The sequence below is a fragment of the Eptatretus burgeri genome, chromosome 2 (assembly GCF_056783735.1).
Source record: "Eptatretus burgeri isolate ZD-2024b chromosome 2, Ebu_testis_v1, whole genome shotgun sequence".
In the NCBI taxonomy this organism is placed as follows: domain Eukaryota; kingdom Metazoa; phylum Chordata; class Myxini; order Myxiniformes; family Myxinidae; genus Eptatretus; species Eptatretus burgeri.
In genome coordinates this window covers 94,795,014-94,809,660 of record NC_140962.1, presented here as the reverse complement: position 1 = coordinate 94,809,660, position 14,647 = coordinate 94,795,014, and the positions used below count along the sequence as shown (strand labels likewise).

At 41.7% G+C, this 14,647-nt stretch overlaps 2 protein-coding genes across 7 annotated transcripts in view; one reads left to right on the top strand and one right to left on the bottom strand.

Annotated features, from left to right (window-relative positions):
• The window catches only part of LOC147032595 (uncharacterized), a 102,100-nt gene that overhangs the window by 42,154 nt on the left and 45,299 nt on the right, over window positions 1-14,647 (bottom strand). For both annotated transcript variants that reach the window (XM_085870334.1, XM_085870335.1), the window contains exon 2: window positions 14,145-14,272. In XM_085870334.1, coding sequence (XP_085726460.1) covers window positions 14,145-14,272 — 128 coding nt within the window. The remainder of the gene's footprint in view (window positions 1-14,144; window positions 14,273-14,647) is intronic.
• The window catches only part of LOC147032596 (uncharacterized), a 35,033-nt gene that overhangs the window by 17,097 nt on the left and 3,289 nt on the right, over window positions 1-14,647 (top strand). For 3 of the 5 annotated variants that reach the window (XR_015055240.1, XM_085870349.1, XM_085870350.1), the window contains one exon: window positions 680-783. Coding sequence is in view for 2 of the 5 variants with exons in the window: in XM_085870349.1 (XP_085726475.1) it covers window positions 680-783 (104 nt within the window). In the remaining 3 variants the exon portion in view is untranslated. Of the gene's footprint in view, window positions 1-679; window positions 784-2,521; window positions 3,985-14,647 lie in introns of those variants that run through there. The other 2 variants (XR_015055239.1, XR_015055238.1) reach the window with 2 other exon arrangements.

Below are 14,647 nucleotides of genomic sequence, written 5' to 3'. Positions count from 1 at the left end.
TGGATATTAAAAATCCCACAGGGACTTTCACGATGATTAGTGGAGTTATCACAGGCACCCTCAACAAATTAGGAATTCCTTCCACCTTTAGTTGAGTATCCTGCGACAAAGCTGCGATATTTCATGGATTGGTTTAAATTCCTGAAACGTTTTCCAATTTCTTGAGAATGACCCACAGCCCCATTAAGATTACAACAAACATGAAGATTTTAATACACTATTACTGTTGTATACATAAAGCGCATGTGTCACACCATTTCATGCACACTTGGATTTTGTGCGACTGTGATGCAGCACAGGTGGAGAAAGACTTTCACGAATTACCTGAGCTATTTATTATCTGAAACATAATAGAGTTGTGATACAAGAATATTTTGTTATATTGATAATGCCCAAGGATAATCTGTTCTATAAACAATATGGAACACTGTAATATATGAATTAGAAATTGAATTGTGAAGTGTTTCAACTATTATGATGATTATTATCATTGTTATTATTATTATTATTATTAGTAGTAGTAGCAGCAGCAGCAGTATTAGTAGTTGTAAGCGATAAATGATATTTTTAACCTCGCATTGCAGAAAAGTGAAAACATATAATGACATGTACGTACAATGGTCATCAAAAGTATAATTTCAATAATAAACCTCTTCCTATTCTCCCATTATTACCTCAGGGAACAGAATGGAAGAAACGATCGCCATTACGGAATCGGAACATTTCACATGTTTTGCGACAGTGTCGTCTACAGCGCTTTCCCATTGCCAGAAAAATTACAAGGTTACAAATAATGATCTCTGTGGATTAATTTAATGACAACAAACTCGTACATTATTTGGATCATTGAGAGATGAGCAAAAAATTCCAAGTGTTGCAACTTGTGTGTAATCACAGTGAAAGCTTCTTGTTTATTTACAATTCAAGCATGTTCAACAATTCCTGGAATATATATGTATATATTTTACACACACACACACACACACACACACACACACACACACACACACACACACACACACACACACACACACACACACACACACACACACACACACACACACACACACACACACTAGTATGGCCGTGGAATTATGCAGAAGTAGAGAAATGAAACAATAGTTATCCTCAATCGATCAAAAAGTTAAGATGATGTAACCTTTAAATGCCAGGCCACAGACTAAGTGATCACCCCATTCTTATAAACCATTATTAATAAATGTCAATGATTAGTAATTTATTTTACAACTCCATGTTTTCAATATGAGAACATCCAAAACCAAACCATGGATTTCCACATTAGGAAGTCCAACATGAACAAACTTTAGTGGTTCTTAAATATCAGTAAGCAATTTTTATCAATTTTTTTTTGGGATGGTTTTACAAAACTGATATGGATTACTAATCTCATTTTCACAACAGGGTCAAAAAGGTGAAAAACTGAAATGAAAACTTTTAACCTGCACACTTGAATCCAGTCTAGCTGTAGAGGAAACAATTTTCCACTTCACACAAAGTTAGAAACGCTGATTGTTAACAAAGATGTCAGAAGTTTCCTTCGTTCCAGCAAAACAGTTAATTCAGTGACACCAGAGTAATGAGCAGTTCATGCAGATGGGAAAGAATAATGTTGCAGGAGAATTCCAACCACAAGAACCTTCCGATTAGGTCTTGTGCAAGCTATCATTCTTAGCTGGTACATAAGATTGCAGATAAAATTGACGATTTTATTGACAAGTGTCACAATATTCGGACTGTCTCAATTTTACCCTTCATTTCCACTGGCTTTTATGAGGTTGTTGTGCCATAATCCATCGTGCCCAAAAAGTTTGAAAATGTGCATTCATGGCTGTAATTACAGCAGGTACAAGTAGAGTCAATGAAGAAGAATGCCATGTAAAAGAAGCGTTTGGATGAAAGAATTGCTAAAGATGTCGACTGGAATTATGTATTCCCTTCGATGGAACTTTGATGCAAGAGGAGGCCATTGCGCCCATCAAGCCTGTGCTACAATTTCCTTTCCAGCATTGTTTGTCTGTGCTCTCTCTCCTTTTTAATTGTTAAGCGTTAAGCAAGGAAGCAGCACGTACCATTTTTGTAGTCCTTGGTGTGACTCGGCAAGGGTTCGAACCACCGACCTCTCAGACTCTGAGCGGACTATTTAACCATTATACTACAGAGTCTGGAAGGTGATGTTATCACCAAATATTGTGGGAATCTCACGTGGAGGAGCCTAACGACTTCATGAACTACATACGTATGTCTCCCCTAAAATGTTCAATTAACTTTTATAAAAAAGTGAAACCCTGCAGTTATAAGTGTAATACATATTAGAGATTCTTTTCCACCTACAGCACGGCTCAAAGCAACACCTGGGTTTTTGTCAGATGTTATACTCTGCTCAAATTTGCTTTCCGCTCGAAGCCGATCGACTTGACTGATGAAATAATATACAAGTTCAAAAAACGATCTCAGTTGCAACAGTTATTGAAAACAAGTGACTTTTTTTTTTAATCCCCAGTACACACTATCCTTCATACCTGTGAGTTATTGATGGCATTCTCAGCTTGTCAGTTATTTATGATCGAGTGGAAGATGACTCGAAGCCGAGTTGAATGTATCCGATGTATCGTGCTTAGCAGGTAAGAGGTGCGTCATGATACGTGATTCTGAATCGCACAAACTTTTAATGCTAAAGTTGATTTTAAAAGTTTATTTAAAAACTCTCAGATATTAAAATCAAACTTTTAATGCTAAAGTTGATTTAAAGAAAAGTTTTCATTGTTTAAATTTTGTACGTTTTGCAGATTTATATTGAAATTCGTTTTCATAGGCTCTGCTGAGTCAAATTTAACGTCAACGTGAGTCATATTAAGTTCCAAGGGAATTGTGATTAATATACCTATTCTCATCATTTGTCGATTCACCAACAGACACATCGTATTACACGACAGAACACAACACCTGTTAACGTGGCTCGTTTATTATTATATCTTTGGGAAGGTGGACGAGCTCAGATGTATAGCATGTGTTGGCCTCTGTAGCTTCTTAATTTGGGTTTTATTCCCGACACAAAAGGATCTGACTACAAAATTCCATCTGATTGCTTTGCAGGTTAGGGCCTTGCATCATGGTATTTAAGAAGGGACTGGCCACTTGCTGTAGCAATGGGTGTTGAAGACCCCATGGTGCCTTTTGAAAAAGTGTAGGCTGTTGTGTAACAGGACCCTGGCCTGTAGTGACTGTCTCGCGGTAATTCTCAGCAGTGAAACAGTCGAGACCAGTCGGGTAGGAAAGTGCCCTGAAGCACACCCCCCCCTCCCCCCCAAAGAAAGAATTACCAGTACAATGTATAGTTGAAATTGTAAAGTGCTAAAATGATACCCAACAACACGTTTAATTGTGCAATCGAGTTGCTGCAATATCAGACTTTTGCTTGCACTATTACAGGAACTTTTGCTGTCATGAAGCACACAATGGCTGGAATCTGTTTTTGGTCGTGACTGGGGAATGATGTGCTCAATATAAATTGAAGCTATTGTATTATATTTGAATAAATGAATGTGTAAAGATAGGTTGGTTGATATCGTGTTCTGTCTTGTGAGTTTTGTCACGGTATTTATTTCTGATGTAATCATATCTGACAAAATGCCTTTGCAAGAACGACTGCTGCATGCATTGTCAGATATTAAAATTAAGCAGGGTGTCCCATCAAACGCACATTGAAGTTTCCACATTATCCTTTGCAAGTGTCGTTTTTGCATTACACGTGCACAGGGGAGAGGTGGATATGGTGGTGAGTTAGTACCAATCATGTACACAGTGCCTATAGAAAGTCGACACCACCAATCAAAATTTTCACCTTTTGTTGTCTTATAGTCTGGAATTAAATTTCATTAAATCAGATCTTTTCCACCTCTATTTTCACATCGTAACCGACAACTTCCAAGTGAAAATCAAATTCCACAAGTTTCAGAAAATTAATTAAAAATGCAAAACTAGAATATCTTGGTTGGATAAGTGTCCAGCTCTCTTTGTTAATACTTGGTGGAAGAACCTTTGACAGCAATTCCAGCTGTGAGTCTGTTGGGATAGGTACTTACCAACTTTGCACACCTTGATTGGGCAATATTTGCCCATTCTTATAAAAAAAATGTTCAAGATCAGTCAAGTTGACTGGGGAGCGTTGATGGGCAACAATCTTCAAGTCATGCCACAGATTTTCGATTGGATTTAGATCGGGGATCTGACTGGGCTACTTACGGACATTTATCTTTTTGTTCCTTAGCCACTCCAGTGGAGCCTTAGCTGTGTGCTTCAGGTCATCATTGTCAAGCGCTGAAAGATGAACTTCTGTCCTAATTTCAGCTTTCTTGCATAGGGTAGCAGGTTTTCCCTGAGAATTTTTCTGTATTTTGCTTCATCCATTTTCACTTCGAGCTGACAAGTGCCCCAGTCCCTGCTGATGAGAAGCATCCCCATAACATGATGCTGCCTCTACCATGCAGCACAGTAGTGATGGTGTTCTTTGGGTGATGTGTTGTGTTGGGTTTGCGCCAAACGTAACGTTTTCCATTTAGGCCAAAAGTTCCATCTTGGTTTCATCAGACAACAAAACTTTTTGCCACCTGGCTTCAGAATCTCCAGTGTTTTTTTACATACTTCAAATGAGACTCAATGTGGGCTTTCTGAGTAATGGCTTCTTTCTTACATGCCAGCGCTGTGGAGCACTTGGGATATTGTTGTCACATGCATACATTGACCAGTCTTTGCCATAAAGGCCTGTAGCTCTTTCAAAGTTGCCTTTGGCCTCTTGGTGGCCTCTCTGATAAGTCTCCACCTTGCTTGGTCATCCAGTTTGGAGGGACAGCCTGAACTAGGCAGGGTCTTGGTGGTACCATACACCTTCCACTTCTTCATGATTGTCTTGACTGTGCTTCAAGGGATATGCAAGGCCTTGGAAATATTTTTATACCCATCCCCTGAACTCTGCCTTTCCACAACTTTATCATGGAGATCTTTTGAAAGTTCCTTGGGTTCATGATTGAGTCTTTGCTGTGAAATGCACTACCCAGTAGAGGAAACCTACAGGAATAGCTGATTTTATTCTGAAATAATCAGAATAACTATAATTTAACACAGGTGAGGGCCAATTAACTTGGTGTGTGATTTTGAAGGTGATTGGTTACACCTGAGCTAATTACCTCTGTCACCGAAGGTTATGTTTTCACCCCAATCTGGCTGTTTGTTACTTGAAAATCGAAGATTTTTCAAGTATATTGGTTAGTGGATTTTGTTATTTTCTGTCTGTCTGTTTGTCTGTCTATTTGTCACCTGCAGGTCACAATTCTAAAGCGATCATCATGAAACTTTAAGAAGTTGTAGAGGTAATCTCAACTGAGAAGCCCATTGATTTTGAGGTCAAAGGTCATCTTGAGGTCAAATTTCTGAAATCATCATTTTTCATCTGATTGACTTGAAATTTGAACAAGATTTGCCTGTTATTTCACTGAATTGGGAACCAAATATTTTTGAGGCCAAAAGGTCAACTCGAGGTCAAACTTCTAAAATCATCAAATTTTATTTGAAAAATTGTCAGTTTTCATCCGATTGATTTGATAATAAAACACCAATTGCACAGTGCATTAATGAATTGGGAAAGCAACTATTTTTGAGGTCAAAAGTCATCTCAAGGTCAAACTTCTAAAATCATCAAATTTCATCTGAAAAATCAATTTTCGTCTGATTAACCTGAAAATTATGCAGCATTTGCCGAGTACATCGTTAAATTTGGAAACGAACTGTTTTTGAGGTCAGAATTTCAAAGGTCAACTCAAGGTCAAACTTCTAAAATCAATTTCAATCTGAAAAATAATCAATTTTCATCCGATTGACCTGAATTTTGATTAATATTGTGAATTTTAATGAAATAGACAATTTGATGTATCCTTAGAAACCTTTGGCGAAAAGGGGGGGGGTGGATTTTGCAAGTATCATTCTCTGCACGATGTCTTTTTCTTGTTTGCTTGTTTGTGTGCAGGATATCTCAAAAAGTTGTGGAGGGATTCAGATTAAATTTTGTGGACAGATTGGGTGTGTGATAATGACGAACTGATTAGATTTTGTTGAAGATCCAGATCTGGATCCAACTACTACAATTTTTAAAGTGATTCTTCACCATTAAGAGATAGGGGCAAAATGATATATAGCACGATATCTCAAAAAGTTGTGGACGGATTCGAATGAAACTTGTTGGACACGTTAGGTGTGTGACAAGGAAGAATTGATTCAGAAAACCCAGAAAATCAATTTGATGCACATCCAGAGAACTGGGACTACTAACTGCACACAGGATTTTGCATAAAGGACTGAAGCTTTATTCCTACAAGGTGCAGATTTTGCATGAACTCAAACCAAATGATTGACCCAAACACAAAGTGTTTGCCTTGGAAATGCTCAGTCGCAAAGAGGATGATGAAGATTACTTGAAAAAGGTCATGTTCACAGATGAAGCTTGCTTTCATGTTTCAGGGAAGGTCAACCAGCACAATGTGAAGATCTGGGGCTCTGAAATCCCCCGTGTGGTCATTGAACACATAAGCGATGGTTCAAAGGTCAATGTGTGGTGTGGCCTTCTCCATGGCCGCTTGGTGGATCCGTTTTTCTTTGTGGAGGATACAGTGACCTCAACAATTTACAAGAACATGTTGGAAGGATTCACCTTCCCACAGATTGAAGATCTGCTCCCTCATTGGGCCTTAATTGTTTGAGCTGTCCTGAATGAAAATGTTCTAGATCACTGGATTGGCCGAGATGGACCAACCGCTTGGCTACCACGATCACCAGACATAACCCCCATTCATATTTATCTGCGGGGGTTTATCACAGATGTTGTCCACAACACCAAGGTGGCAAACCTGCAGGATCTTCGTTCTTGGATCACAGCTGCATGCACACTGGTGGACGCAAACGTGTTGAGCCGAACATGCTAAGAACTCGTGTACCACCTTGATGTCCTTCGCATGACAAATGTTGCTCACATTGAAGTGTATTGATGGTATGCACAAAGCTTTCTGAGTTTCTTTATCATAAACCAAAGGATATCGTCGTATCATTTGTCATTCTAAATATATTAACAACCAAAGTTGTCCTGATATTTTTGGAACACCCTGTGTATAATACATTGAACCCCCTAACTTAATGAGGTAGCAAGGCACAGGTCAAATCCCATAACAGCTAATTCTGCATGACCTATTCGCAGCAAGGGTCATCTGCCGCATGAACGTATCGTCTCTGAATCTGCTAATCACCATTTTTGAAGTGAAGTTGCAGTCATGAAGAATAAATTAAACAAAAAGAGCAACTCTGACCCTCAATGTGACATGATGCACATTCATGCGCATAAGTTATGCCAACACATCACCTCATAGCATCTGTCTGGCATTCAGGTCTTTTCAAGGCCAAGCTTTATGGTCACAAATAAATGGAAGCAGAGACACCGATCCAGATTTCATCCTGATTATGGCTCATCAGGATGACATACTGCTAAATCGTTTATTTGTGGCCATGTTAAGTTGGTTCAATAAATATTGAACCCCCTATCTTGATAAGGTAGCAAGGCACAGGTTGAGTCCCATAACAACAAATGCTGCATGACATATTAGCAACATGTGTCATCACCGACACAAACACATTGTGTTTGTCCCTGTTGATCACCAGTTAGGAGGTGAGGTTGCTGCTGATCACCAGTTAGGAGGTGAGGATGCAGTCAGGAGGGATAAATTAACAAGAGGAGCAATTCTGACTCTGAGTATGACATGATACTCATAAATTATGCCTAACACATCACCTCCAAACTAGCATGGTGTCCTTGTGGCACCCAGGTCTTTCAAAACCGAGATTTGTGGTCACAAGCAGTACTGTATATAAATATGGCGGGACCTTTGACCCACTTTATAGGAGTTCAAAAGTTCTGCTATATCTGTGCTTTTCATTAATAGATGGCCTCTTATGAGTACAAGAATTCTAGCTGGTGAGCTTCCGGTAGGAATCGGTACTCGCAGGAGAAATTTCTGCCAAAGGAGCAGCAGCCGAGGCAGTTATAAGACCCTGGAAAATCTTCAGATGCAAAAGGCGCGTCCGTTTCCCTTTCTTAAGAAGAAGGAAAATAAAAACTCCGTCCGGCAATCTCCACGTCCGCCGTTTCCGATAATCTGGTGAAGCGCAGGGAAAATATCAAACAGACCCACCACACCGGCCAGGCCTGTCTCGCCAAATTCCCTCAACTGCTCGAGGGGTTAGCCTTTTTTCTGGGTTTTAACCATGTTTTTCATGACTCAATCCCGTCTCTAGTTCCCACCAATACACATCTGTCTGGTTAGTGACCGCCACCCTACCGCAGGCATTTGAACAACTCAACTCTTGGCTGTCTAAGTAATGTTAAAGTGAAATCGATGAATTATTCCAATTAAGCTCTCTGCTCATGAATTGATGTCCCCCCCTGACTTATGAGTGATGACCTGTATTTCTTTCTGTGTTGGTGAGTTTGATTGTGCGGTAAAGCAGGGACACATGTCCACCAAGAGATCAAGAGTTGAAGCATGAAGTGTAGAATATAGTTTATGGGGATGGTGTGCCTTTCATTTGGTTGATGCACTCAGTCTCATGACTGGTAATGTTCCTTTAATTTAATAACAAATAAATCAGTGCAAATGTTACGATGAACTTTGGCTTTCCCATTTAGCTATTCTTGTTTCCTGATGCCGTGAGCCCACGTTCAAATCTTATATCCAGGACCCGTGTGCTTGGTTCGTTCATTGTTCATCTTGTAATGTCCATTTAATTCACGTCAAAGGACGCAAGTATTTCCGAAGATCCGTGTCTTGCATCTACTACATGATAAGCATGTATTTTTGGGTTAGTAACACACATAATGAATAGACTGATATACAAGGCAGAGTATTCGTGGAAATACAGTACTTCCTCATATTAATACCATCCCCTTGAATAAATCCTTTTTGAAAACATGGATGAAATGCCCAGTAAAGTCACATTTTCCATTTAAAAAAAAAAACAAAGAAACGGATTTCGAAAACAAAATGAATTGTAGAAATTGTCCCTGGACAGAGAAAATGATTCAACAAACTTTTTGAGAGCAAAATAAACCAGAACAACACTCCGGAGAGCATGTACCTCCATCAGGCTGAACAGTTTACATTTTGTATGCCACTGATAGGTCGGGTCTGAATCCCGATCTGAACCAAAATCTTATCGGCTTGTTCTCGTCACCTAACCACCTCATTCACCTACTTTTTTAGCTCGCCTGTTCGAAGAACAGAGAGCTATAGCGATACCCCCGGCGTGAGCGTCAGCGTCAGCGTCAGCGTGAGCGTGAAAATGTTAAAAGTTTTTGGTGCAAGTTATTTCCTTTCTAATGTTTTTATCTACCACTATTTTTTACTCATTACAATATACGAATACATATATTGCTTTAAAATTATTTGGATCAGACTTTTTTTTTTTTTTTTTTTTGTATACCTTGGTCGAGGCTCGTATGAGAGCTAACACACAACTCACAGCAAGGAGGCATGAGACAAGAGGGGCGGGAGTGGAAGGGACAAAACATTGGGGAACAGACACAGGTGAACTGTGGAAGGGAGAGGGATGGGGATGGGACGGGGAACATGGCGAGGGGAAGATGGACATTAAAGGGACTTTCAGGAAGGAAAGCAGGAGAATTGAAGGAAGTGGGCTTGGGTGGATTATCGGGGGTAGAAAAGATCGAGGATTTGGATGGGGGAAGATAAGAGGTGGTGGTGAACAGCTGTTTTGAAAGCCTGAAGGGAAGAATGGGAAAGAATAGAGTGAGGAAGTTTATTCCAAAGGCGGGAAAAAGAGGAATGAAAGAGTGAAGATGAGCAGTGATTCGTGATTTTGGTAGTTTTACCAGAAGGGGGTTGTTGGCGGACCTTGAGCGCCCTGTGGAAATGTGGTTGGGACAAATCGCAGAGAGAGCAGGGGGGGCAAGGCTGGAGAGGAGTCGGTAGAAGACAGAAAGACCACCGACCAACCTGCGGTGATTGAGTGAGAGGCCCAAAGACTCAGCTTCATTGCGGGAGATGCCAATGATCTTAAAAGCCCTGGTTTCGACAGCGTGAAGTCGAGAAAGGTGGGAGGCAGGAGCACCAGCCCAGAGGGGAGAGCAGTACTCCATCAGGCTACGGACAAAAGCTTTGTAAGTGGTCAGGAGCTCAAGAGGGCCGAGGAAGGACTTTGCACGACGGAGGATTCCCAGTCGGCGACTGGCTTTTGAGGCAAGGTTGGAAATGTGACTTTCCCAGGAAAGGTCATGGCAGATAGTGAGACCCAGAAGCTTGAAAGAAAAGACTTCTTCCAGAGGATTGTTGAGAAAGTGGATGGGGGGGTTTTGTAAACGGTCCTTTCGAAGAGACATAGTGAGAGTGTGAGATTTGTCTGGATTGAAAGACATGTTCCACGTGTTGGACCAGTTTGTGATTTTATCCAGATCTGCAGTGAGCGAAGAAGCTGCTGCTTGCCGGTCTGAGGGATAATGCTTTATAGACTTCACTATATAGACTATAGACTTCACTTTATAGACTATAGATAATGCTTTTAGACTTCACTGCAATGCTTTATAAAAAATATTATTAGACTAGTCTTTTAAAAACGATAAATGTATAAACAGGCGAGCATTGGGTGGCTTTGACACCAACTCTCTGGTGTCATAACTCGTCTACAACCTTTTGAGATATCATGCGATGCATAGTTTTTGGCCCCTTCTCTCAATGGTGAAGAATCACTTAAAAAAAATTCTCATATCTGGATCCGGATCCGGATCTTCACCAAAATTGTAAGAATTAGGCATTCTCACACATCCAGCATGTCCACCAAGTTTCATCCGAATCCGTTCACAACTTTTTGAGACATCATGCAACATCGTTTTTCGCCCTATCTCTCAATGGTGAAGAATCAGTTAGAAATCAAATAATTATCCTATCCAGATCTTGATTCGGATCTTCACCAAAACTGAATCAATTTGTCCTTGTCACCCACCCAACCTGTCCACCAAATTTCGTCCGACTCTGTCCATAGCTTTTTGAGATATTCTGCTCATAGACAGACAAACAGACAGACAAGCCAGTAGGCGGCGATGGGTCGCCGAGCATGGAAACTATAAGATATAGAGCAAAATGGATGTCATACAGCGGATAGGGAATCACCTTAAGATTACGCATATCAAATCTCATCCAGCTCCATCTACTGATAACTACTCGGTATCCATTTGAATTAAAAGTACCGAAAATGCGGTTTGAAATCGGAAGTCCCCAAAGTTCGAGGGGGGTCCTGTGTGTGAACAAAGATCGAAATCGAAAATCCAGCTCGATCGTTTGTGCACAATGTATTCCAGACGATTGGTGTGAATTTTCTGACCATCCGACCATAACCCGAGGAGGAGTAGCATTTGGCGCGAAGGCACCTCCAGCTCTCGCATATTATCGATTTTTGCACAAATTGACCTTTGACCCCTGACCTAAGTGAAATCGGTGAAGTATTCCATACATCACAAAAAACAGAATACATTTGATAGAGCATCACCTGTAGATCATTCGTGCCAAATTTCATAACCCTACGTGGGATAATGGCTTTCGGAATAGATTTCGCGTGAACGGTACCGATTTTTGAAGGTTTTTTGGTTGTTGCTAGGGAACCAAAGCGTCCCTAGCAACAATCACAATTTCCGAAGCACGAGGTCATAAGATGTACCTACCACCCGAGTTTGGTCAAAATCCGCCCAAGTTTACTGCCAATTATGCTGATGACAAACGAACAAACTTCCAAACAAACAGACAGAATTACTGACAATAAGGGTCACCTATTTCGGCAACCCAATTACTGACAATAAGGGTCACCTATTTCGGCGACCCAACAGACATACAGACAGGGGTGAAAACACAACCTCGGTCCACCTTCGGTAGCAGAGGTTAAAAAAAAAAAATCAAATTATCCTGAATGTCTTCTTCTTATTCTTCTTTCGGCTGCTCCCTTTCGGGGTCGCCACAGCGGATCATCCGTATGATCCGCATTGTGATTTGGCACATGTTTTACGCCGGATGCCCTTCCTGACGCAACCCTGGTCGCCTCTTCCGACACAGGGATATGGTACACCTATTTTAACCGGGGTATACACCGGCCCAGTACACTGGTACTCACTTCGCCGACCTAGGAAGGATGACAGGCTGAGTCAACCCCCTAGTGTATTAATTCAGTGGCCCAACGGGGCTTGAACTCAGGACCTTTTGGATCCCAAGCCGCTGCCCTAACCACTGCGCCAACACACCAGGCATCAAATTATCCTGAATGTATGTACTTATTAAGATAAATCGATGGCATCGATATGAAACATCGAAGCAAACTCGGACACAAGATCAGGCGATTAAATCCAATCAACTTACATTGCACTCAAATCAGATTTGTTTTTCGGATGGAGATCGAGGCTCCTCAAATAGCTCAAGGACAGAGGCATGAAAGGTTAATGTGTAACAATGGAATAGAGGGGGTACTGGCAGACCAGGGATGGATAATTTGGCAAGCAACGAACAGTCAGCCAAGAGAACATTGATGGGTGTCCTGCATCGCCAAATATGGTCGTTCACATGACATGTGATCACCTTGGAACGTGGATTTTATTATAGTATAGTTGCTGCTGAACTGAACAACAACCACACTCTGAGATAGCAAGCGTGATAATCTGGTTTCAAGTGATATCCAAGAAGACCAGACCACTTGATCCCCGCAGTTGAGACAGGAATTGTACAATTTGTTCTCGGGTGTCGGGCGATAACTCGCCTGCTCTTCGTGAAAGGCACCATGATTGGATCTTCAAAATCCAACGACGATCCACTAGCAGATGGTTCATCCAGCCTAACATCCATCAGATAGACTGCACACACGTCTCCCTTACATGTGAAACATGAGGGCGGCAGTTTATAGCTGGGACGAGATTCGAACCCCGGCTTGACAGCCCAATGGATATCCCACAGGTATTTTATTTCAAGATGTCCCACCAGCCTATTCTAGACATGGAGACAGTATAGAGGGAACAAAGGGTGCTGTGTAGACAAAGGACATTTAAGCAGACATAGTAAGAGCTGGATGAAGAGAGTAAGTGTGGAAATGAGTGCAGGTGAAATGGAGGGGAGATATACAGTTAGAAGCTCACTTGTAGGGAAAAGAGGGCATCCTGAGACGGCCATTTACAGAAGATCCACTACCCATAGTTTTTCTTGTTTCATCCATTGCATGCAAGACAGGGTGCATTGATGTTGTGGCACAATTCCAAAACCCTTTTGTTCAAAACAAAATATGCTTGGAGATCCTTTGCAAACGACATCGCGAAAAATACCAACAATTAGACACAACACTCATTTAGTCATTTGTGTGCAGTACGTGGGTGCTGGTTTGCATCATTGGTGGTCGCGCGGCTGCAGCTCTGATGCTCAGCTTGGTGTTGGGTTAACGGTTAAGGTGGTTGGCTGAAGATCTCAGGGTGTTGAGTTCAAGCCCCTGTTGTGCAGTTGAATGAACACTCAGCCTGTCATCCTTCTGAGGTCGGCAAAATGAGTACCAGCTGACCGGTAACAGGGGGCACTGCATAAGTGGCACAGCCAGGCTCCCATAAAATGACGCAGCCTGTGATTGCACATGAATAAATAAGCCCTGATGCAGTGCCCCCCTGTCGATTAGAGCAGGAATTTGTAATTTGTTCAGGTGCCGGCGATCGTTTGCCTACTCTTCTCGAAAGACACCAAGGGATATTGATCACGACTGACTTGCAACATCCAATGCTTTGCAGACGGGTACTCTGAATGAACGCTCTTCCGAGGGTCAGTGCATTGCTTTATCACCAGGCACGGGAAACACATGGGTGACAATTTTATACGGGTGCGTCGAGATTCGAACCCATGCTCGACAGCTCAGAGGAGCTAAAAGGCAAGTGCACCACCCCTGACCTAATTCTGCTTACTCCGTGTGAGCTATCCTACCTGAGATGTGCGTAACAGAGAAGATCGGCTTCAAGAGCGAGTCACATCGGCATCATGAAGAAGTGAAACGGAGGAACGTACCACTCGAGCACGACGAGCAGACGATCCACGCACTCGTACACGGAGTGCAGCGCCACCACGTGGGGACAGTTGGAAGCTCGCCAATGCAGCTGCACCTCACGTCGTGCCTTCACGCTGTCCTGCAGCACCTGGAGAGGGACAGGGAGAAATGCAACACGTTAAAACCCTCAATCAGCGTAGTCTGTAAGAGCAGGTGTTCCAAATAGGACAGGTAAACTCATTCCGCAGTATGCTCGCCAATGCACAGGTGTCCAGTCCAAGGGTAGTAATACTCGGGCGGGTCTGATGGAATTGTGACTAAATACTGGCATTCAATCTAGTACCGAAAGGTGATCCTGTTTTTTTTTTTTCCATCATTCAGATGTTGATGGTAACGCCAGTTGACCCTGGTTACATATTGTGAAAATGAAACTGATTAAAGGTCCAGAAATCAGATAAACCAATATATTGTGTCTCATTAGAAGGGACGAGCGTATGTATGCCATACGACACCTCAAGCCTTC